The sequence below is a fragment of the Gracilinanus agilis genome, chromosome 1, assembly GCF_016433145.1.
Source record: "Gracilinanus agilis isolate LMUSP501 chromosome 1, AgileGrace, whole genome shotgun sequence".
NCBI classification, from domain to species: Eukaryota; Metazoa; Chordata; class Mammalia; order Didelphimorphia; family Didelphidae; genus Gracilinanus; species Gracilinanus agilis.
The window spans coordinates 173,354,095-173,380,788 of NC_058130.1; the positions used below are offsets into that span (position 1 = coordinate 173,354,095).

Sequence of the window (26,694 nt, forward strand, 5' to 3'; positions counted from 1 at the left end):
TATATATATATATATATATATAGGGGTTAATAAATGTTTGTTTGTTTTTCTTGGTACTGTAGTCACCAAGAAACTTCAAAGATTCATTACAGTTATCTAAGTACTCAGCTATCTCTCTACCTAGGAGAGAAGGAGAATTGGAGATTTATATGGTAACATATATACTTCTACTAAAATATCTAAGTAAGGATAAATCTTAAGAATTGATTCTGGAGTTATTTGGCTTTGCTTTCATCTCAGTAGCACACTATTATTTTTGAGAGGGGACGAGTATTTCAGAGATGTCCACAGTGACTTTCTTTAACTCAAATTTAGTCTTTTGTAGCAACCATCACAACATATAGAAAGAAATTTAGGAAAACTGATTGTTTAAACTTTTTCTAAAGTTAGCAAGTAAGTCATCAGCTTCCATGAAAGAAGGGTTATCCCAAGTACCTTATTTCCCATCAGGGAGCACTATAGTGAAGGCTTTGAAAGGTAAACCATGTGTATTCATTGGTCTGTGAACAGTGGGGACTTACTTCCTCTCCCTCTGTGCACATTTCCAATAATTCAACACCCCTAAGGGTATAAGCATGACTGGATGACAATGTCAGTCTTTTATTAGATACAGTTGCCTAATTTGGCCTTGACACTGCAGCACAAATAGGAAAAATAGGTTTGTTTTTTTTTGCTAGTCAATAGAAATACACCCTTTTGTTTGCCTTTAAAGCCTCCTTTAGCTACTATGTTTTCTTCTAAAGTAAAAACTGAGATAGAGGGAAGAATGCAAGCAGAATGATGGAAGCAAACAGTGAAAACTCAAATTATCTATTTACCTAAGAGGGTATAGAAATATTACCACCATTTCTATAAGAGGAGGAAACAGAATCCAATCTAACTCACTCTAGAATTTTTTTTTTTAATCATACATATTTCATTGAGACTGTATTTGGCACAACAGCAGAGGAAGAACCTAAAAATATAAACAACCCAGACCTGAATTCTGACATTTTAAAGGGGGAAAAAAGTTATTCTATAAACTTTCTCATCTCTCATTTGGTAATAACATTAAGTTCGTTCCATCCTCTCCAAAGCACATAAGAATTACTAGGTATATTCAGACCAAAGATTAGTTTTAATAGTTCAGTACAATAAAATGGAAGTTAAACATGTGCAAAATATTGAGATAATTTTAATGGTAGGTAGAGGAAGTCCAATATTAACACATGGGGATTTTCCAAAGATGGCTATCTATTAAACACCTTATTTCTCTCATCAAGAGTTGTTGACTTACGGGTCATGAAGTATTGCCCCCAACGTAATAACTTGAGGGCATTTAGAATTTTGTAGCACAACCCAAAAAGCATTAAATCTTTCTGAGCTTATATTAGGTCTTGCTGGAAATAGCAAGAACATCTCTGCTGCCAAATTAGAGAAATAGTTGAATATTGATAAGAGTATTGCCAGAGCATCTTTTTAAACCTTATAATAGAATAATAAGTGAAGGTAAAAGGAACACAATTTAGCCCAGAAAATGTTTGTTCAATTTATACTTGCGTTAGTATAAACCATTCGGAATCTTCTTTTCATCTGCAGAGAGCAATGGCATCAAACCCAAATAAAATGAATTTATTTGAAGGTGGTGGAAATAATGGTTCACTGACTAATCTTTGGTATACAGTGAGTTAAACAATGTTCCCTAGACATTATTCAGCTCCCAAAAGGCAAAGACTGTTCCCTGTACCTTTATATCCTCTATAATGATTTGTACATAGTAGGCATCCAGTAAATATTTATTGAATTAAAATGAGTATAGCATCTTTTCTTCACATGGTGTTATTTCCTGGATAATTCACATTATGTAAGTAATTATTACACACTGGGATAGAGATACCCCCAATAAGTGTCTGTAATCTTGTTTTCTTTTCTTTGGTCATCTGGGCAAAGAATACAGGAGGCACAGAAGGGAAAGTGATGTAAGCCCTCTAAACAGTTTGAAAACAAGAAGGCAACCCAGCATAGGTTAATGATAGTCAGCTGTTTTGGAATCATATAGATATAGCCTCTGTTTTCTTCATTGGGTTCTTTTTAGAATTATTTATATTCTTTAAGGTACAGAAGTACTTTTACTTTTAGCCTGAGTGAATGACTCTCCAAATGAGACTAGAATAAATATGATTAATATTTTTGTGAAATTTACCATAATTTAAAGTCTGGTCATATAGCAAATGGTTGTCAAAAGTGTTGTACATTTTGTTTTTAATTAATGCTTTTGGCATCTTTTCAGTATGACACTGATAAAGTTTATTCTATGCACATTGTCCCTTGCTGTCATATCCTTTTTTGAAGCATATGTTCCAATAATTCTTAAATTATCCTAGGTCTTCCCTTCCTTCCCACACTTTGCTAATGTGTTGGGTCACAATAAAAAAAAGACAAATTTATTTACAAAAGTTTATGCAAGCAAGGCATTTTATGATCTGATATCCAGAACTTTTGAATCATTCTTTGTATTTCTTAATAATTATACTACAAAGATTATTGATTCTGAATGGAACATTTGATGGCTTAATGTGGTAACTTGTTTTTGTCAGTTTCTTCTCTTCATAAGCCATGCATCTCTTTCAGGTAGAAATGTTCATCATTACAGTTATCGACAACCTTTCACACACTTTTGTAGTAACGCAGTTTCCTTAACATTCTTTATTTGCCTTTGAAAAGATAGCTTGATTTTCCTCAAGATTCATTCCAGAATTCCTTGATTCTGGAGCTAATGATTTCATTGGTGCTGAATCTGCTGTTAGGGTTTGTAAATCTCATCCATAGTTACTGTGGCATTGTAGTTGAACTTCAATTATTCAGAAGCTATTGATCAATGAATATATTTAATTTTCAGAGTGAACATTGACTTTAAAAAGCATCCTTATGTTGTTTTGCTTATCAAAACCAAAGTCTTGTACTTGAGAACATATTTTAGTAAAATGTCTATTTATGAGCTAGGAGACTTTCAGAACACGTACATATTTTGTGATCACTATTTTCTTACTCCGGTGTTTATATGATAGCTACTTTATTGTTCATCCCAAACATCTCATTTTTCAGTGCATTGAGGTCATTCATCTCTTTAGACACACTTATTGCATCTAGGACTGCTAGACACTAAATATATGTATTTGAACTCAGACACAAACTGACCTAGAAAATTCTGTTTCTTAGTCATGATATGAAATGCTTAAATTAACTTTAGTGTTAAAACAATTTTTTGCTCTTTTTATTATCTATGTAGTTTTTCAGAAAATTATTACTTGATCAAAGAAGATCTGTAACTGCTTGATATATATTTCTTCTCCTGCTTGTTTTGAAGCTTTTAGATAATGTTCTGATGTATATAACAGACTGTTTTTATGGAGTCTGAGATATATCATAATAGAGTTATTGAGCAAACACTAGTTATGTCTTTGTCTTGTAGAGTGGATTTACATTGAAAATATGCCAGATGTCTTTATATCATTACTCAAGAACTTCTCAATTACATTTTCTATCATTCTTCCACTACTTGTCTCAGTAGCTCTAGATATTGTAGACTCTGAGTGGGGCATCATTTTTGAACCCACATAAGTTAGAAGTTGAAAAATATCTAAAGTACATAGAATTAGTGCTCAATTAACTACTTGTGGTTTTCTTCTTCTCTTTACTGACTCCTAGTTTCAGGACAGGTGTTTCTTTATGTCTACTCAAAGAACTGTCATTAAATGACATTTGTTATACTGAAAGTGGAGGGCAGTGCTTTATGTTGCTCTATCCACAAATTCATCTGTTTCTATTCTCCCAATCCTGAGATTAATTTGCTATAATCTGTGTTTTTCTTTTATTCTAAGCAGATAGTAGAAAAATATACTGCTTCTGAGTAGCATAAAGAAAGCCATAGGTTATAGGGTTCGTCTTTGCTATAAAATTGCAAATTTCCTGTTGAAAGGCAAATCTTTTATTTTAAATAGCTGACTCATTTAAGAAAGCTTCCCACTACTGAAATGCAGAACACTGGAAAAGCCCAACAGAAGAATATTCTATAAGAATAAAGATCTAAATTTACAAACTGAATAAATGTACATCAACTTCAAATATTTTTTTTCTTACCTTTTTTTTTTTGGAGAAGGGCATGCATGCAATAGGCATGTTGATCACTATAATATAGCCACTCCTCTAAAATGATCTATATAGTCATTGCATCATTTCTGGCCAAGTTATTCTTGTAACACATTTTCATGCTACATACAAGAAATGTGGACTTTTTAATTCCCAGTTTAGCTTATTTTTTCATTTCCTTACTGCTTTAGTCTTTCCCTTCTTTGAAGGTAATAGTTGCTTTATCTGAAAAAAATAATTTTTGGTGAATCTTTGGATAATTACATAGAGAGAAAGGACCACCCAGTCTCTGGAGTAAAATAACTTATACTTTAACTAACTTTGTCCCTACATTTAAAATGTATCTTTCTTAACTTATTGAGCAATTTATTTTTAAAAGATTCAGTTTCTACTTATATACAAAATAGTTTTTTGTGTGTACAGTCTTGGAGTTTAACCCTGTTTTACACTATAAATTGCCAAGCAATGTTTACATCTTTCACTTGTAGAATCATCTTGATTAGTTATTACCCAATTAACTTAATTTGGCAGATATTTTTCTAAACTTTCCTATTGCTTCCTCTACATATGCACATTGGTCATATGAAGTCTTATATGTTCTTTACAAGGTCTTAATCAAATGGAATTTCCCTACTTTTCCTCTATACATCCCACCCAAGCTCCTAACCCCTACTTAGTGGTTTCATGTTGCCTCAAGAATGTTTGAATTAGAAAGAAGTTTGGACAGATAATGGATAATCTGGTTAAAGCAGGTGTAAAAGGATAAATAGAGTAAAATTAAAGCAAAAATAAGTGAAAATCAACCATAAGTTGAAAGTCAGAATATTGTTTATCATTATGAAAAGAGTAGTTAACTTTCAGTTATCCAGGGATGTCTTCCCTCTTTTTCTATTACACAAAGTTCATCTTAAATTCCAGGATGCCTCTTTGGCCTTTTAGTATAACCCTAGTAGGTGCATTCTCAAGAAATAAACTGAGCGCCTGACCAAAATGTCAGGAAGTGAATTTTGTTGAGAACTTTCTTGACGCCAAAGGGAAATGAATTGAGGACTTATTTGATGTTATATTGTTCATCGATGCCATTTTTATTGACTATCCCACTCTATTAATGAGTATCAAACATACACGGACATGTATTTCTTAAAATTTTTCAATTTAATAAACCTATTCTAGATCTAAGTCTTGGATATAAGTAAATAATATTAAGAGGGTGAGTTCTTATAAAGCTCTCTTTTTTGCTACCCTGATAATTTTAAAGATTATAGATCTTTAAAATTTTATAATATTTAAAGATATTACATTTTAGATACTATTTACTCTGAAAACAAATCAGAGTTATGCACATATTTTGAGTATGACCGAGGTTATCATCATAATTCTCATTTCTTCATGTATACCAGGGAGGAAAAAGTCATAATATTACCTATGAATTACCAATCTCCTGCTCAAAAGTAATGTTGCCAAAAACATTTCTCCAACAGAAAAATGAAATAGGCCAATGCTCCTGAACCATTACTAACATTATTAATATTTTGTTTGTAATTCATTAGCAAATAAATCACCCACACTGGACTAGACATTCCACTTCAGGATTTCATAATATCAGAACTTCGCAGTTTTGCTTGGATTGTTCCTCTGTGCTAAGCACACCCTTAAACTGTGGAGTATAAAATGCTGTTTATATCTTTACTATACCAATCTTTTTGTATCTGAAATAATTTCCAGTTTGTGTAATATGATGTGCTTTCATTTGCTCATGTTTATATGATATTTCTGTTTCTTTGCAGCAATTTGGTAAAATCTTAGATGTTGAAATAATTTTTAATGAGCGAGGCTCAAAGGTAAGTTGTCTAATTCATTTTAGGCTATTTTGGGTTTCTTAAAGTATTTTTATGAAATAAGGGGGAAACAACTGCACTGATATAATAAAAGTTTGGTATGTTTTTAAGGTGTAATTGAAAGGAAATGACTTTAAAGATCTTAGTTTCCAAAATATTGTTAAATTTATTGGATCTAGCTTAGTATGTTTTAAGAGATAGATTTAAAAGTACCTAATATATCAACATTTTCATTGACAATTATTTGTGGTTTAAAATAATGTTAGTTTATGCTTATGTATTTTTGTCTTTTAGTGATGACTGGTTTATATGAAAATGAGTTGGCATTCTCATGAGAAAGTTTTCTGTAATGTAATTTTCCATATTATTGAAGTGCAGTTCTTTTCCTAGATAGTAAAGAAACTTCTAATACACCAACCCTTTGAAAACAATCATATTTTTAATGTAGATTAATATTTTGAATTTTCTCATTATTTTCACCTCATATTTACTTAGGAAGCTGAGTTTAAGATAAACTCTCTAGGAGCTGAAAATATAATCAAATATTTTAGTATTGGTGAGAAGCTATTATAAAATCATTATTTGTCAAAGAAGACCAAATTTTTCCATTTTCTTCCTTGCCAGATTTTCCTGAGAGACTAGTAGAAATCTCTTTCTTAAAGACTTTAGGAGCATTTCTTATTCCTCTTTTACTTTAAATCTTTTCCTAAAATCATCCTTGTGCTTTAACATTCACATGAAAATGCTTAGATTTCTCATTCACAAAGCATTGTTTACAAATGGTGGTTCTAATATACCTGGATAATAGTCAACTCAAAGGTAGAGTTTAGTTATTCCTAGGAGGAGCTAATAGGTAAAATATTTTTGCAGGTATAGTCTTAATATCACAGCCACCATATTACTATTTAAGAAAGTGATTTATGTAATTTACTGAATGATGTCTTTGCAACTTGAAAAAGTCCAAGTCTTGGATGCCCACTTTTCCCTAAGACATAAGGCAAATTATTGGGTACGATGAGGACTATGATAGGGAGGATTTAGAATATTAGAAGCTTCAAGTCCTAATTTCTTTTCCATATGGCAGAATACCTCAGTGTGAGTACTACCTCCAGTAGTACAAATGACAACCTACCAATGCTTTCTCTTCCTGTGAGACATTTTGTTTATATCCACATGTAAATCTACCATTTGAGGTCCATCCAACATCTGATCTCTTGACATTGTGTTCATAGATCAGTGGAACACACTAGCTAAAAACCAAATTATCTCTTGTTCTTGCTAAGTGACTGCTTCATTTCTTTTTCTATTCATACACATCTCTCATAGTTTAATCATTATGCACTTCTGCACAACTCTTCATCAGGAACATATCATTGGCTTTTCACACTCACCAAGAACTTCTTTCTTGCTCGTGGGGTGAGCCACAACTTTAAATATTTAGTGACTCTTATTCTATGATGGATAGCAATAGAGCATTATTGAAAGTATTGATACTAAAAAGATGAACTTTTATTATAAGGAGAAGCTGGGTGTGAGAGGATCATTAAAAGCACCATGCAATTTTCCAAAAGTCTTGTAGCCTGCTTTTTACTTTTTCAGTTCCAAGACCAAGCCATCCCCCATAGTTGTGTTGTCCTTATGCTAATGGAGCATGTCTTAGATGGTGAGAAATCACCTCCCAGACAAGGAGAACAGCCATTTCTTATGATACTTCTTGGACCACAGTGTCAGAAATGAACTATGGTCTAGACTGTAGCATAAGCATTACTGAAATGAGTTTGTTGTAGGTTATAGTAGTCCACAGTCAGCTCTTTTTGTGTTTAAGTCCTCAAAGGAGGAAAAATAATTATTTCTTTATTAAACTGTATGCTCTAAGACAGAAGTGCCAAACATGCAATCTGCAAACCACAAGTCACTCACAGCATTGTCTACTGTAGCCCAAACCAGATAAAATGTCATTGAGAAATATTTTAAGAATAAAATAAAACATACATAGTGTTACATTTTAAAAATTAAGTTAATATGCAACCCATAAGGATTCATACAGAGAGATTAGTGGTCCTCCTTTCTGTTTGAGTTTGATGCCCATGGTCTAAGATAGTGATGGGCAAACTATGGCCCGCGGGCCAGATGTGGCCCCCTGAAATGTTCTATCTGGTTGCTTGACATTATTCCTAATCTGACAAATACAATGAGTATGATACAATACAATGAAACTTCAAAAGAATTGCCTTAGAAACAGATTAACAGATGAGCATTTCCTTTCCTGTGGCTCCCTCTTTAAAAAATTTGCCCATCACTGGTCTAAGAGATTCAGCAGTCTCTCAAACAAATATGAAATTAATTGAAGGGGAGAATCCTGGGAAAAGTAGCAGTCTTTCCCTGCCACAATCAACATAATGCTTATTAGTATGGATGACTGAGAAATGAGTTCATTATGACCTTCTTTTCTTCTACCTTAAGAACCAGGCATACATATGTGCCTTTTCAAATGTTTTATGGTCATTTTTCTAGGAGTTTAATTTTTTTTGGCTTTTGGTTTTTAAATATCAAAGATTTATCTCAAATATTTAAGAAGGCTTACAAAAGGTTTTTATACCAGCAGAATGAATTACATTTTTTGCAATTATTTTTGTGAATTCAGTACTTTTTACCCAAGCCTAATGTTATGGCAAAAAAATATAAAAGACTAAGTTGGATTTTTACAGATTTTTTTTCCTAACCCCATATCTGAAGAATTGCATATGTTTAAATTCTGAAAAATATTTTCTACATTTTTGCCAGTAGATATGTGTATATAAATAAGCACAAACACATTTATATATAGCCATCTATGTATAAATACACACAACACATTTTATTCATAAGCCTGCTTTTTCTGAGCTGTTCTGAGACATTAGAAGAATATCATTTGCAATTCAGAAAGTACAATGATTCTGCTATTTTTAAGGTTTACCATCATCTCCGTGATTTGCCTGACACTGGGAACCTTAGGAACCAGTCCATTCACATTTGCATCTCACAAAATATATTTGAGTAGATCTTCCATTTTTTATTGGGAAGCATCAAAAATAGCTTCTCCCAATAGTTGTAGAGCATTCAATATGTTGCTTAGTAAAGAATTACTTTCGTAGGTGTGTTTATCAGGCCCCTTCTATAACATAGTCTGGATATTAGAGAAGGTAGAACAGTGGTACCATTCTAAACTGGAGTGTTCACACACTTGGGAATATTTTATTTTCCTTTAACTGATATTTGATATCAGTTTTATTTGATAAAGGGAACCTTATTTAAAGTAAAATATCTATTTTAATGGGTGAAAATTATAATGACCTCACTTGCATAATATATTAGAAAAAATGTCAGCAAATGGATAAGTTTGTTGAGGGCCAAAGATTAATCCTGGATATGTATTTAATATCATGATCATCCCCTCTTAAGGAGATACTCCACTGGTATTAAATGAAGATGCTATTATTATCCTAGGAATAGATACCATGTTTTATTTATTTTTGAAAGGCCACAAAGCATGATGGATGGAGAGATGCCTTGGGAGTCAGGAAGACCTGGAAATGAATCCCATCTCTACCTCTAATTTGTACTGGCTATATCAACCTGGGCAGGTCACTTTACCTTGCCAATACTCTAAGCAACTCTCTTCGATTATTTTATTATTGCATGTTGTTCAGTCATGTCCAACTATTTGTGACTGTATTTGGGATTGTCTTTTTCTTGGCAAAGGTACTGGAATGGTTTGCCATTTCTTTTTATCAGCCAGCCCCATTTTGCAGATGAGGAAACTGAGTTAAACAGGATTAAATGAATTGTCCAGGATCACACAGCAAATAAGTTCAAATTTGAATTCAAATTTGAATTTAAATTTGAATTTCAGGAGATGATTCTTCCTGACTCCAAATCCAGTGTCTATCCACTGCACTGCCTAGTTGACCTAAGATTTTTGGCTGTAGATAAAATACTAATCTACATTTTTTAAGGAAGTTTCCTTTCTGGGACCTTCTTCTACCAATGAAATTACAAGCCTATTTTCTATTCTCCTTTGTTAATATATATTAGTATTATGCAAGTAGGAATGCTAAAATTTATAAAAAGAAAATATAATTTGAAAAATAACCATATACATTTGGATTTGGTTTGAAATTGACTTTAGAGTATTTTAAGTGAGTACTCCTAAAATAAGAATAGAATAATAATAGAAATAAATTTTGATTTTGCTAGTAAAAACTTAAATTACCTACCATTTTAGCTGCATTTCTATTGCATAGAGCAACAACCTCTAGGTTTAATAGCTATTAAGAGCCACCTAATGCTCTTCTAAGCATGGGGTGGGATAGCAAGTTAAAAACACCAATATTCATGAGTAATATCTTTAGAAATCACATAATTTTGTAGTCATAACTCAGATATTAAAATGATTATAGGATAATAGCTTTTTAGCCTCAGAAAGAACCTTTGAAATCATCTAGTTCATCCCTCTCATTTTACAGAGGAGATAATTGGCTTACTTCGACCTTTCTATATTACCAGTTCCTAGTAGGCAGTAGGTACTTAGGAAACATTCGAATTTGATATGCTGTGCCACATAGGACTAACCTGCCTGAGTTTTTAGGCTTTAAATTCTTTTCTTCCCCTAGGGGAATTCTATCCAGACTTTTGAGAAGCAACATATATTCCTTATATATTGCCAGATTTCTTTGACTCATGTTTTCTTAGACTTTCACCGTATCTCCCTCAGAAATACGATAACTGTTGAATGTTTTAAATGGCAATACGAAGTTACTTGAAATTCCATTCATTCCTCATTCCAGAAAGCTGCAGAGTCATCTGGGGGAAACAATTTACTCTTATTCAACAGAAAAAAGGAATTTTTCTGTAATACTTAATTAGGGGGTGGGGTGGAGAAGAGGAGGGCAAGTTGGGATGCCTTATCCTAGAAATTCCTAGTACCCTCTAGAATTGTAGCACAATTATAATCCAGTCTAAGCAATGAAGCTTGGGTCCTGAGTTAGGTAATTTTAGCTCCTGTAATGCTAGTAAGCAGGTAATTAATTGTCAGAATACTTCCTTCTCCTTTGTGCTGTCAGATTTAGCTTTAGTGCCTTTTATATATATATCTACTCTTCAGATAGCTTTCTTTCTAAACTGACATCTTCTCTTGCCTTGGCACCACCTTTTTGTTTCTGTTACCCAGGGGAAAGTATTCATCATCTGGCATGAATGAAGTTTTCAGTTCTACCTTACATATAGCCCTTTCTTGAAAGTCAAAGACCAATATCTGATATTACATAAATTCCTGTTATCCTTTTTCATTCCAAATCCAAACCAAGTTTAATTTTTCTCACTCCTTCAGGTTGAATTGAAGGCCACATACCCCAATAATAATCCCATTAACAACCACATTGTCATTCTTGCTATACAGCTAGCTATAGAAAGTCCTAGCATAGCAAAACAAAGATTTCTTTTCTCCCAAAATATAAAAAAATCACCAGCTATGAAATGTTAAAGAATTTGACAGATTTTTTTTTTATTATTTAAGGGATTACCTGATTTTTGATAACCAGGAAGAATTTTACCTAGTCTCTCTTTGCTTCTATATGAAACTTCTGAAAATCTGTCTCTTAGTCTTTGAAAACTTTTAGGTAGAAGAATGGAATTCAATCAAGTCTCATCTCAATTAGTGCAAATAATGAATCTTATGAAGTGGTTATGTTGTTTGAATTTGTTTGGGGTATTTCCATTGGATTGGAAACAAATACCAAATTTTACACAATTTAAACTATCATAGCACAAATTCAAAAATACTTAACAGGTTTTCATATTTATACTAATTGGGACCTATCTATACCAATTGACTTCCTAGCACTAAAGTAATTTAACACTCTTAATGAAGTTAGAATTTTATTCTTGGTCTTTTTTCTAGGACATGCTATCATTGAACTTTTCTTAATACTAGCTTTCCCTAGTTTCTACTGTTCAGTCCAATAACTTGCAACTGACATTTTTACTTGAGAATGTTTGACACTAGAAAAACAAAATCAAATAGTTACATTATCACTTAAATACATTTTAAAACTAACTTAATTTGTAAAACATTAAAATCATATTAGAGGAATTTCCTTCCCAGCCTTTTCTCTAAGATTCACTTCTCAACAAATTTTTATCACACATCTGTCTTCCTGATGCTTCCTTTGAGTCACTTTGATTTTTCTTGAGATCAAACTCACATTACCAAAAACTTAGTCCCCAACTTTGAATATCATAATCTTATTTAGAAGAGTGAGTCAGGTAATCTATAAAATTTTAAACTTGGACAGTTAATATTATTTTAAGAAATCAATATGATATAAAATGCCATCCTTCATACATAAAATTTTTTGAGTAACTATATTTAAGAGGTGCTCAGAGCTGATAGGATTTTTTGTTTTGTTTTTTCAATAGTAGCATTTAGATTTAACCCAAAACAGTCATAAATTCTTGCTTAAATGTTTGTGACCAACAGCACATATTTGTATTCTGTGGCCATGGAAGAAAAACTTATAATTGATCCACCCGTCTACAAGGGGATAAAAACCTGGTTTAGGCTTTACCTAACTCAAAGAATCATTCTACCTTTCATTCTAATTGTAGAGTATAGCTTTAAATTTTAAGAGGTAGTCCCTAGATTCCTCTTTTTGGCATCTAAACCCCATAGATGGCCGAGTTCAATCTACATAATAAAAAAAAATTGCTACTCTAAATGGTTAGTTCATTAACCATTTATTATGAACACACTTTGTCCAGTATGAAAGCTTCATCAAGTTTTAAAACAGTATTCATTAGTAATGAAAGTACCATTAACCTCTGCCATGTTTAGTCCCAGTTTACCAAGTTGGGGAGGGGGATGAATAAAGTTTACACTGAAGTTGTTTCAAAGGGTTGGAGTTGGTTTCTGAACAGAAGATGCAGATATTTTTAGGGTTTCAAAAATAATATCATTTTGGGGAGGGTTTTTCTTAGATATTAAAGTTGGGAAAGAAAGCACGTTTTAACAGTTTTAAGTTTAGTGTTAATTAATGAACTGTAATAAAAATATGCCAGTAATGTACTTTTTTTTTTGTCAACTATTAGCAACAGGGGAGGTGCTTAGAACAAATGACAAATATTGTTTTCTTGACAAAAGTACTTGTATTTACAAAGAATTGATTTATATAATAACAATATCTCACAACTACTCAGCATATACAAGCATTTCTCTCTTCTGCTAATAAGGTAGTAAGGAGGTTAGAACTTGCATGCTCATGACCTAAAAAAGGTGTTGATGTAAAGTGCTTAAAACATTACCTGAACTGTTTGCATTTTAGTTGAAGTTCATATTCACATCAAGTGATTTTTGTTTATTAAATTAAAATGTTTAAGCTTTATTATGAAAGATCTTTCATTTGTGAGGGTTTTAATTTATTTTTAATAAGTAAAGGCTGTAGCATTTGAACAAAAAAAATTAAATAACCCTAGTGTTGCATGAAGAAGAAACGTTCTTACAACCACACAGCATGACTGTAGGCAATGTTTTTAGAGTATACTGGCATTCAGTGTTGAATTTTGTGCACAATTTAATTTATTTTATTTTTTTAAGATCTGCATGTCAAAAAGTGGTTCCCTTTATCTTCTCATTATTTCAGTTTATTCTCTGTGAAGACACTGTAAATTTATTTTGATCTCATTTTCTTTCTGTTAGATTTATTTTCCTCTGTAGTGACATTTTAGAAAGGTATTTTTGGTATTCTTTGAATTCTTTAGGGGGTATATCTAACTGGTGAAAGAGAGGAAAGTTGTTCACATTTATCTCTTACTTATCGCACATCTTAGTACTCTTATAATTTCTCTAATTTGCATGTTACAGAAATGAAGCAAGGACAAGAGATAGAAATTAAATGGAGAGAACATTTAAAAAGTGATCATTGATTGAAATAATAATGTGCATGTTGTTTTCCCCCCTTCTCCCTCCTGCATGCAGGGATTTGGTTTCGTAACTTTCGAAAATAGTGCCGATGCGGACAGGGCGAGGGAGAAATTACACGGCACCGTGGTAGAGGGCCGTAAAATCGAGGTGCATGTTCAAAATATTTTCCTTTTCATCTTTTTGATAAATGTCTGCTTCACTCTCATACGTTGTTTCAGATGCATCATTGGTGTCCTGTGTGTGCGCCCCTCCTCCCCTTCCCATTGTTTATATATATACATTTATATATAAAAAGGAAATCTGGCCTTACTTGTTTTGTTTTGTTTATTTTATTATTCTCATTCTTATTGCTGAAAGGTGGATGACAGAAATGAGACAAATGAAAGCTTAATCTTTTGAACTTATTTTCAATGTTTTGTAAATCAATGGGTGCAGTAGATTCCAAACAATAGGAAAAAAAAGCATGACAGAGCAAACCAAAAAAAAAAAAAAAAAAAAAAAAAAAAAGCAGCTTTTTTTTTTTCTGCTGCAGGGTTGATGAGGGATCCGCAGTGGCTTTTTTTCTTTTTTAAAAAGCAAATTGGGAAACACGAAGCATTACTTTAAAAAGATGGAAGAAAAAAAAACAACACATTTTGTACATTTTGGTTCTTAAAGAAAAATTATTTATCAGAAGGCATGTTTTTAGGGTTAGTAGCCTTTGCCCTCTCTAGAATGAAAAAAAAATGGGGGAGCAATAAAATATTGACATAAAGAGCCTACTTTTTCTACCACCGGATCCCCCTCAACACTGCCTTAGGATGATAATTGTTAGAATTTAAAAAAAAGAAAAAATACCAATTGAAAATGCTGTAGTCTTGGAGTAAGATGTTGCATATTTTGCCTTTCATTTTCCCCCTCGACGGTAGCGCTTAGGCCCCTCACCAAACTCTCAGTAACCATGGTAACTGTATACATACCCATGCTGGCGATGGTGCTGAATGGTAAGTGGAGAAGTCCATCTGCCGTTTCACGTATTTAGCGCTGATATCTATATCTATCTATCTATATATATACCACGTGAATTTTTTTGACTTGTTGTATTAAGTTTTCTTGATGCTCTATTTTTTTCGATATTGGTACGCCTGTAATTGAGTGTACGTTTTAAGCAAGCCACTGACTGGACTGAGGATATGACTTGGTGCACATCTTACTCAGATTGTAACTCCATATTGTGTTAAATAATTTGCACCCTCTTTTTATCCTTTTGTTAGCTGTGATTTTAAAGCTTGAATGATTTTGTTAATTCTTGCAATGAAAAAGGCTCTTGTTTCCAGTGTTGAATGCTAGATGTTGCTTTTCCAATGGTACTTCTCTTCTAAAGGGTTATGTTGCACACTGCTAAAATTTGTTTGTCCCTTTTTTTGACATTTTCTGTTTCCTTGTACCTTGTCTCTCCCCCTTCTACTTCACTGCATGTTCTTTCATATAAGAGATTTTTTTTCTGTTTTTAAATATTTATTGTTTCAGTGTTATCATGGAGTACACGCATGCTTTTTAATCTTCAATTATGCAGTACCTTTTAATTTGCTTTTAATGTCTCTTTATTAAACTTTTAAATGATATGATGTTGCTTTATTGAAATGATTTGTAAGTTTAAATGGTTATGAACTAAATGTAGTTATAAATAGTATGATTTTGTTATGCACCTATTGCCTTTTATAAATTAAATTGCATTTTTATATGAATACTAGTAGCCATAATGCATGCAATTAATAGAATTATAGCCTTGCTCAGCAAAATGTACTAATTTGGTTTTCTATGTACTTAGGTAAATAATGCTACAGCACGTGTAATGACAAATAAAAAGACAGTCAACCCCTATACAAATGGTAAGTACAGTTATACCTTTCATGGCAAGTTATGTTCTGCCTTTGAATTAAAAACAGAAGTAAAATGGGGAAACTCCTTAAGGGAGGCATGTCTGCCTCATCACTGGAACTCATTTTATTTTACCAGTTTGGTACAGTATTACTTCCTGAACAAATTAGATGATTTACAGAGAAACTGCCCATTTGATGGTCAAGTTGAACACACAGTTCTTTCTTTCAGCCTCTCCAGGGTGGTCCCATTTGATGGTAATCTCATTGTTGTACCATCGATTAAACTTACTTGTTTAGGAGCAAGAAAATAGTGGTGGAAAGAAAATTCTGCCCCCTACCACCTTTTAGTTTTTTCTTTCACATCAACTATATCATGAAATTATTTTACTACCATATTAGTATTTGGCCCTTATTTTTAACTCATTTTGATTGGTATTGTGCACCAGATTTCTAGCTGTTTTTAATTGGCTAGAAACACAACGAGCACAGCCTAGCTAAATTAAGTGAAAAGAGTGGACCGTGCAAGCAAGTGCCACTCTGAATTCTGTCATGGAAGTGCTTTGTAACTGGAGGGGAGGAGGAAAAGAGAGAGAGAAGTGAAGCATATCCTTATATGTTAAACACTTATTCCCTATGATTTTTTTCTTCTATGCCAGAAAAAGCTGTATAGACAAGTTTTACGGAGTCTTCAGAAGAATAACATCGTATATTTAGATGTTGTCATTGTTCAGCATTTTTAAAATAAAAATTCAACTCTGGGCAGTAAAATGACAATTGATTTTCATTTTGCAATGACAACTTCTAAGTTTATTTTCTTAATGATAGGTTATTTACAGTTTTCTTTTATATTCTCAATGAATAGATGGCAAGTTGTTTTTTCTTTTCCTATTATTCCTCTCTTTGCCTCAACTTCCCTTTGATGACTCAGGCCATTAAAGGGATATTTCCATTAGAGAAGGAGGCAATCCAGTACTGAAGTAAATCAGCCTTTTAAAGACTATATTGTATAGTTATCTAAATGTGTTGTTTTTTTTTTAAATGACCATTTATCTCCTACCCATGGTTTATGTGTGTGTAGCTGCTGAATATTCTTTAGAAGTTTGTGATGTTCCCCATCCACTATATGTATATATATATATATATATACATATATATATATATATTCCCCCCCCTCCCCCCCACTTTGTCATTATTTTTTAGGATTGTGTATAAGGAGGAGGAGGAGGCTACTTGGTAATAAATACCAGAACATATGTAACAGACTAAGTAACTGCTGCTTATAACAATTGATCACATGAAGGATTTTTTAAAGACCATCCTGACATTTAGCTGGGTCCCAAATCTAAACTCAGTTGTTCCACTATCATGAACACCTCAGGTAGATGGGGTCTTAGAGGGACCATTATTGTAATTTATGAAGCAGTGGTGATTGTTATATTTGCACATCTTTGAATTTTGTGATTCGACACAACTCTTCTCATACTATTTTAATTGAGGGAATAATACAGTTTGTTCCTGTAGTAATAATATTGATTGTAAGGGAGATCATGGAATTTATTTGTAAGGACAAGTAATGGATATTTTCCATTCATGTCTATCCCTTCTGACTTTTGTCAGGATGACATATACCAATAATCTTCCTTATAGAAGGCCTTCTGTCTAGAAAAATTAACCCCCTTAGTCTCAAAAGATGAAGAGTATTAGGATAATGATGAGGTATATGATTTCATTGATGTAGATAGGAGATTTCCCAAGTGAGGAAACTCTCTCTACCAATGTAGGTCAGCAACTTCTCTGTAATCTGTAGTTTTAGTTTTGTTGGATTCTGAGAAGTTAAGGGACTTGTCCAATGTCACAGTAAGTGTGTATCAAATAAGGGACTTGCAGTCAGCTTTTTCTAACTCAAAGGTTAGCTCTATCCATTAATCCATTGTGCTTTAAAAACATTATACAATTAAAATTTATGAAATTTGGGGTCAGAGGAATAGGTGAGCATATGAAGGTGTTCTTGAAAGACAGGGCATCCCTGGAAAATTAAGGAGGTAGTTTTGAGGCAAATAATAGGTAATATGTGAAAAATGTTTTGACTTAAAATTATATAAATGAGAAAATATTAAAAATGTTTTATTTTTATTTCTATTGCTATATAGGCCCAAATGGAGCTTTTGCCAATATTTGGGGTTAGCAATAGGACTGAACAATGGATTTCCCCCTTAGTCAGTGGTGATTATTTGCCTTTTTAAGTTGCCACTCCTTCATTTACTTCTTAGCCTGGAGAGATAGTAAGAGAATAATAAGAGGAACATGAATTAACTCTTGGCTAACCTAAGTTTTAGACTAATATAACTAAGCTTTTACAGGACATAGTACATATGTTTTCCTGTTTAAAGTTTCTAATGTGTCTGTATACCTGAATGGTTTTAAACAGGAAAAAGTCTAGCTTTTTCCATTTTTTCTGGTTTGTTTGTTTTTAATATTTTCCCTTAGTTCTTGCCCTAATATAATTAAAACTCAAACTTACTATCCAGATGTCCCTTGAACATTTACAAATATCATTCACATTTTAGCATATATTCACAATTTGCCATATATTCATTTTTTTGAACAGTAATGGAATGCCATGTAAAACATTTGCAAATGCATATATAGGATATCTCTGTTCCAGCAACTCAAAACGATACATATATTGATTGATTTTTTTCCCAAATATAGATCTGCCTTTTCAGAACTCTTTTAGAGGTGGTTAAAATGCAGCAATTTTTGCAAACTGAGAAGAAAATAATAAAATATGAGTTTTTCTTGAAATGTTGTGGCTATACAGGTCTTGCCTATTGAATGGCACACTAGCAACCTATCTGTGTCTCAGCAACAGAGCCTTAGATCATAATGGCTTAAGTCTCCACTCCATTGCTTTAGCATGCCTGGGGCCCTGGGATGTTGGGAGCTGTGGGCTTTTGTCAGCTGTTTTTCTTTGGTTGTAAGCTTCATTGTTTGGTTTAATGTCCTTGATCAAAATCTCTAAATTTGGAAGGCCTAGGGAAATACACTAACAGCCTGAGAAATTAAAAATGGCAGCAATCTCTGGGATCATCTTGTCCATCTTCCTGACATTGTAAGATCATTGTGTTTTGCACGGCTGTCCCAAGGGTCTCTTCCAAGTTTGTAATATGGGCCATATATTCATTTGCATGAAATTTGCATAGCATTTCCATATGTGTATATCTTTTCAGAAATATTTCCAGCCCCAAACCCTAATTCTATCTTATTTCTTTTCTTTTTTTTTTCCTTGCCATCCATCTATAGACCAGTGGTTCCCAAATTTTTTTGGCCTACCGCTCCCTTTCCAGAAAAAAATATTACTTAGCCCCCTGGAAATTATTATTTTTTAAATTTTAATAGCAATTAATAGGAAAGATAAATGCACCTGTGGCCATCACCGCCTCCTCAATTGCTGCAGCACCCACTAGGGGGCAGTAGCACCCACTTTGGGAATCACTGATCTATACCATACCCCTATACCACATATCCAGCTTAGATCAGGACAGTGGTTGCTGGAAAGAAACGGGGAAACTGTGAAAAGATGACAAGGATGATGTTGACCTTCCAAAATATATCCGTTGGGCTACAGAGCACCAGTTCTTTCTAATTAGGACTGTGTATTCCAAATACTTAGTCTGCAGAGCAAAAAAATACTTTTTTTTTTGGAGCTTTCATAGTTTTTATATATTTATACTTTATATATATTTATATATTTTATATATATTTATACTTTTTATATTTGAGCTTTTAAAGTTAAAATGTATTGTATGAGCACATCCCTATTCTCCCCCAAACCCGTGTGCGCAGTCTGGGGGAAGGGAACAATGATAGGGAGAACGGTGACACTAAGAAAGATGTCTACTAAGATGTGAACAATAACACCTACTGGGGAGATTTTCTTGCTCCTCCTCCTGCACCAAGGTTTCCTGGCAGCTCTTTGCTTAGGAGAAGTCAGTTCTCATCACACTTGATTAACCCTCGCAGTTATGGGCTAGCACAGACCTCTCTGACAAGACAGAGTAAAGTTTAATTGCTGTTATTTTCATGATGAATGAAGCCTTCCTCATGCTGGCTTCAAAAAAGTTAAACATTCCAGCCCTGAGAACAGAGAACAAGAAGAAAATGAGGTATGGGGGGAGGGGGCAGTAATTCAGCTCTGGGCATCAATTGGGATCTCTAAAGAATTTTTTTTCCCCTTAGATAAAATGAGAAGCTGTTAATATAACTTACGATCTTAGAGAGCTCCATCAACCAGAGCTGGCAGGTCTAAAATTCATTCAAATTGTTCATCATCTAGTATACTGTGATCAATGGACTCTGAATAATTGGTATCCATTGGCAGTACCTTTAGTGGAACTTTTTCATTTAGGGGCACAGTTTAATACTGTCCTAGAAAAAACAAATGAAAGTGAATTTTATAAATTTGCCTGGGTAAATCCAGACCTTCCCACTTGCCCAGATCCAGGAATAAATAGGACACCTGTTCCCCAAACCAATCATACAGATATGCCCCAAGACTATTCCTATAACAAGGCATTGTAAAAGTGGCAGCTGCATTTAGGCTAAAGTTCATATTTGCATGGTTACTATTTCACTTTTTTTTTCCCAATAATTGAGATCTTGAGGCCAGGAAGTACATGTTGTTTTCTATTCCAGACATCTAGTTGGATATCTTTCACTTATTTAAATAAATGTTTGTTGAGTGGAATGATTTGATTTGTTACAAAGTAGTCCTTCCTTTTTTTGAATCAAAGTCTCCCTGTTTAATTTTTTTAGTTAAAGAAAAACATAATAACCCAAATAGCTCCACTGCCTTATTTTCATTAAGCAACTTTGATTTCTTAGCTTTGAACACATCTTGAATACATGTTGAAATTTTATAGGACCACAGAAGCTGGGAGCTAGAAAGGCCCTCAAGAGACCATCTCATTCTACCCCTTAATTTCAGCTGCAAAACTTGCTTGGTTTTTGACTTCTCAGAATCTCAGTGTCCTCATATCTGTAAAATAGATATAACAATCTTCTGCATAAAGTCTAAAATAAATGTGACTTTCGTACCTTTGTACTTGTGCTACTTTTCACCCATAATCCCTGTTCCCTAGGACTTTGGTTTCCTCTTCTGAAAGTAAAGATGTTGTTTGTATTAGATCAAAATGTATCATCCTGTGAACTTTTTCACTCCAAATCCAGGGTTCCTTTGGCACCCCAGGTTGTCTCTCCTAGATATAATTCTGATCACTATTTGAGGGCTAGCATTGAAGGCATTGATGTGCCTTTAATCTTAATAATAATAAATAATAGCCTTACTTTAAGAAATTCTTTACAAATATTGAATTTTACCTTCACAACTTTGAAAAGTAATTGCTGATTATCTCCATATTACAAATGAGTAAACTGAGGCAGAGTTTAATTGACTTACCCAGCATGATATAGCTAGTAAGTATTTAAGACAGAATTTGAACTCAGGGCTTCCTACACAGAAATATTTAAAGAATTGTTTTTGAAAATTAGCATTGGTGTTATTTTTTACAACACCATGAAGTTTTATGATATAAAGTTTAATTTTTGTGTATTTTCTTTAGGAATATAGAATTTTGAACACCTCTTTGCTTTAACAGACTTCTGAATGGTTGTAACAACAAAAAAAAAAAGATGATCACCTCTACTTGTTTATGAGCTTCTCTCAAATTAGCTAAACATATTCTTGGAGGCTGGACATCTTGTCCATCATCAGGCCTGTACTTAAAACCTTTCCACTGTGGGATCTGAGCTTGTATATCACTACTGTAACATTTGAGAACCCAAGATCACCTGCTGGCTATGCTGAGTGATGTCATTTTTGAGTATTCTTAATACTGAATTGGATTTAGAAGTCCTAATTATTAAAAATTTATCAAAAGGAGATCTAGAATATATTATTATATAGATGGAGATACAAACAATTGGAGGTATCATGACTTTACGTCTGAATTTTTTAAATTAAATTTAGACTAGAATTAATCTTAAAGTATGTCTTTTTTTTTTTTTTTTTTTTTTTTGCAGAATGGCTAGAATACATTTATTAAGTAAATAAAAGGCTAGAGACTAGGTTATTTGGGATAGAAAACCACAGTCAATCTCAAGATTTCAATAAATGAAAAAAATGTGAATATCAAATATCAATACTACTTTAAGTATTCTGATAATTGAATATGCTGCCTTATTGATTGCTATCATAACAAATATACTTGACTAATCAATTTTTAAAAGAATTTGAAAATATCACATAATCGATTCACAATAAAATTGTACAAAGCATCCTTCCTATTGGTAATTTAAAAGACCATTCAGGAAATGAGACAGACTCGGGGGTCACTGTCAGTTATTATTGGAAAATATTGCAAAAAATTCTGCTATTTATGATTCTATGAAAAGTTATACTTTGCAAGTATTTTTAAAGAAAAAGAATGATAAAATTATTAATTATTTATACCTATAAATAAGATCTATATTTATAAATAAATAAAACATAGTTATAGATAGTTAATTATTTATAAAAATAATGTAATTTTATTATGGTGATTCCAAATAGAGGCCTTCAAAAAGTATTTACCTAGAAGCATTTTCTCTCCAGATCATTTTCAGGAACATTTCATAAAGATGCTCAGAAGCTTTAGTTGCATTATTTTGCTTTATCATACACTATCACAAGAGGCAAATAAGGACACCAGTATGCTTTTTTCACATTAATATTTTTGTAAATTTCTTTTAATCACCAAAGAAGATATTACTACTACCACCTTAAGTTTATATAATGCTTTATAGAGCTCAGTTAAGTATCTCATCTCACCCTTAAAACAACTCTGTAAGGTAGTCAGTTAACCAAGCAATGCTATATTCACTTCATAGAGGGAGAAAATTAGAGACTCAAAGATATTAAATGACTGACCCAACTTCACAGAGCTGGTAAGTGGAAAGAACAGGATTTGAACCTATTTTTTGGACCTCCATATCATGCCACTCTGTATTTCATTGTTAAAACGCTGTGAAAATATAGTTGATGGGTTTAAGTAGATGAAGTTTTATTCCTTGTGATGATAATATTAATGATCTACTTTTTATGTTTTTTAGGCTGGAAATTGAATCCAGTTGTGGGTGCAGTCTATAGTCCTGAATTCTATGCAGGTAAGAACATCTCTGTGCATGACAATGTTTTTTGGTTTTTTTTCCTCTTCTTTCTGACTTTTTTCAGTTTGTGTGGCCAGCCAACATGAGAGGAATTTGTAGAATGGACTGAATAAATCAATACTTATCTTGATAAATTTTGAATTATTCTTTGAGGAAAAGCAAAAATATTTTAGAATCGCATAAATAGTAAAGAAAGAGACTCATTCATTTAAAATGTGGGGGTAAGTATAGGGGATCCTGCCCTTTAACATCATTGATTTTGCCTGATTGAAGCATGTCCACTTTTTTAATACCTGATTGGAAAAATGTAATGTTATTTTTTTTCAATATACATACGTTTGTAAGCCACACACTTTTTATTGAATATATATTACACTATTATTGGCAGAGCAAAATGGATAATTAAGTTAGTTATCTGTACAATTCAAGCATGAGGTGGGGATGAAACTTCTACTTAAAAAAGGATTTGATTAATCAAAAGGCTCTCCTACTGTCTTTCTCCTTTGATCAGTTATACTTGGTGACTACTCCTTTGTCCACTTTGGCATCCTGCAAGAGAAACTGAATGATATAAAGAATTTCCTTAGATCCAGGAAGCCCATTCTACCAACATGGCTGGGTAACCCCAAGGAACTAATTTAACTCCTTAATATTCTAAGTAATATTCCAAGAACAAAAAGTTGCAAAGTGGGTGCTGACTTGTATTAGTAAAGGGATTTCCTCTTCCTCAAGATTTCTTTATCAGTAAGATCATGGATTGTGACCCTATCCTATATACTTGTATATGAGAGGGTTTTTTAATATTTGTTTTTAAATAGTAAAGAATAATTATGTACCAGAATACATGTAGCTGTATGTATGGGGATGAAGTAAACAAACTGAATGTAAATAAAGTGGGAGAAAAGTAGACATAGTTGATATTTAGGCTTTGATTATGTGCCAAACACATGGATTCGAAACAAAAACAAATATGTGGTCTTTTAGGCAGATATTTGGGGCACTTAATACCCATTGTCTGGAGTATGATGCAGATTTTTCAGTTTTTATCTGTTTGACGAACTCTAGACCCAGCCCTTAGGGCATTAAATTCTGTTTGTTTGTGAACATCTGTGGGGATGTTTCAGTGGGAAATCAAGTCTAAACTACCGAGAATTAAATTTTTAATTGTCCTTGGATTTCAGCCTTCCATGTTCTCCCAGTTCACCATTGTTGCAGAAAATTGAGTGATCTGTTACAAACAAACTGTTCTACTATGTATCTTTCATCAGAGGTGAAAGTGGAAGAAGGAAAAGAATTTACCTGTCTAGTTTTGCCAGTTAATTCTTGTAGCTAAAGAGTAGAAAACATTTTTTATGTGTGCTTACAGTAGTATGCAGAGGTTTGTAGCCATTACTGGGCCATACTTTTCCCTCTCCCTTTGAAGAATGATTTCACTTAGGAGCCCAAGTGGCAACTTAATAGTGGTGTTTCAAACAATAGATTTCAAGCAATAGGTAAGACATTACATTAATATAAAACTGAGGGTAGTTAGAAGCCAGGAATACAAGTATGTTTGGGTCCTAATTGTCTTCTGCTTTTTTCTAAATATTATAGTCACAAAAAAAAAATCAGTAAGTGAGGAATAGGATATGTGTTAATTTGGAACAAGAGAGTAGATTTTTTTCCTAGTCTATATTTTGACTCTAATCATTAGTCACAGCCAAAAAATGATCAATTTTTAAAAAAAAGCCTCTATGTATATTTGCCTGTCAAGATATAGACTCACAGTTCCTTTAGGGTAAGGATTCTAAAGTTACATGTAACGTGACTACTTCATTTCAATAATCTCCTGCTATATAGTCCTCAACCCATAAGATTATGACATATATTTAAAAGTTTTAATAAAAAATTAAAATATCATTGTCTCCTAAAACTTCAAATCACCTCATTTCTTTCCACTACATCTACATCAGGATTAATGTAGTTAAACTTATGAAGAGAATAAAACAGTTCTCCAGATATTTCCAACCAGAAGAATATTGAAACACTTGAAACTCAATTTTTTATTTTATGTGAAAGTTTTGTTTCTGATTCAAGCAGACTTCTTTAGTCTTCTTCCTGCTCCTTGCATTAGGATTCAAAACATTAGGAACATTAGGATGAAAAATCAGGAACATTAGGATGAAAAGTCAAAGCCTCTGAGTGTGTATCTGCGCGTATATGTGTAGTTCTCTGTGTTTGTGTAGACACAATTTATGACTTTCTAAAGCTCGGGAAAGATTGGAAGAAGAAGAACCCATTTTAAAGCATTTGCTGACTTGAAAAGATTTCCAATTTATTTCAAATAAACCAAAATTTTTATATTTTAGCTCATATATATATCTGTATGTATATATATATATATTTATCTCTATATATATTTTATCTCTCTGTATATATTTTTTTATATTTTAATACAGAGAGATAAAAACACATGCACATAAAGTGTGTATCCAAACACTCGAATACTATTCACTTAGAGGGCTATTCAAAGACACAACTGTTCAGATACTGTCAGCATCTATCTCTATGTTCATGAATTGATGTTCAGTATTTTAGATGTTCCTTACCAAAGAGATAGGTTCCATCTGCAATATTGAATGTATTAAAGAGAGACTGTGACATTGCTTTGATTTGGGCATTTAGCAATTCAAACCAGAATCTGCATGAAAAAGAAAGTTGGAATCATTAGTCATTTCTGTATGTATGACTTTTTATTAAATGATGACTATAATAATATTCCCATAGTATAATTATTGATTTTCAAAGCTTATGCAGAATTAACAACCCAGCCTCCAATTGTCTTTCAAAATAGGGCATGAAGGGATCGCATATTTTGTAAATTAAAATCAATATTTTCAATCTCTCCTAAAGGTAATTTTCCTAATTTAGTAGACTTTTTCCTAACATTTATTTTCTCTTTTAATTATAAAATGGCAGGTTATTGATTTTTGTATATAACCTCTTGAAGTCCCCAATGCATTTTTATTGCAGGGTGGGGTTAGGGAGAGCCGTTGCACTTCTTAATGAGAACCTTTAATTACTAGCTCAACGGTATTAATTTTGTTTGATGAATTATGACATGATTTCTCCTACCGTGCAAAAGACATATTTAGGAAGCTTTTATGAAAGAGACTTTCCAATTGGTGCCTTTCTGAACTCTGATCTAGAATTATATACCCAGAATTAAAAAAAAATTAAAAAAATATATATATCTAGTGCCCATTTTCAGAAATTTTTATACATAATCACTTTATTCCACAAACAAATCTGAAATTTGTCCAGATATTGTTGGGCTTTTTTTCCTATTAAGCTAAACAGCATTGATTTTTTTTAAAAAAATCTAATCAGTCCTGAAGCCATAGGGATAACCAGACTAGTGAGAAGTGAAATAGTGACACATACAACTACTGTCTCCTTGAAGATCTTTGACCTTTTTCTATGTTTTCTGGCTATTTTCTTCTTTAGTTTGGAGAGACCAGTGTTAAGAGTTTGGAGTATTTGAAAGCATGTGGAACCACCAGCAACACTGAAGTTGTTTAGTTTTATTATGGTTGTTTCAAAAGCATTCCTTTGAAAATGCCTCCATAGGGCTAATATCAAAGATTCTATAGTAAATAAGAGATCTTTTTCTTAGTAAGAAATGATGAAAAATTTGGCCACTTTGGATATATAGGTGAGATTT

General features: G+C 32.8%; 1 protein-coding gene across 3 annotated transcripts in view; it reads left to right on the forward strand.

Annotated features, from left to right (window-relative positions):
* The window catches only part of RBFOX1 (RNA binding fox-1 homolog 1), a 379,335-nt gene that overhangs the window by 247,279 nt on the left and 105,362 nt on the right, over positions 1-26,694 (forward strand). For all 3 annotated transcript variants that reach the window (XM_044659029.1, XM_044659028.1, XM_044659027.1), the window contains exons 4-7: positions 5,916-5,969; positions 13,978-14,070; positions 15,734-15,794; positions 22,935-22,988. In XM_044659029.1, coding sequence (XP_044514964.1) covers positions 5,916-5,969; positions 13,978-14,070; positions 15,734-15,794; positions 22,935-22,988 — 262 coding nt within the window. The remainder of the gene's footprint in view (positions 1-5,915; positions 5,970-13,977; positions 14,071-15,733; positions 15,795-22,934; positions 22,989-26,694) is intronic.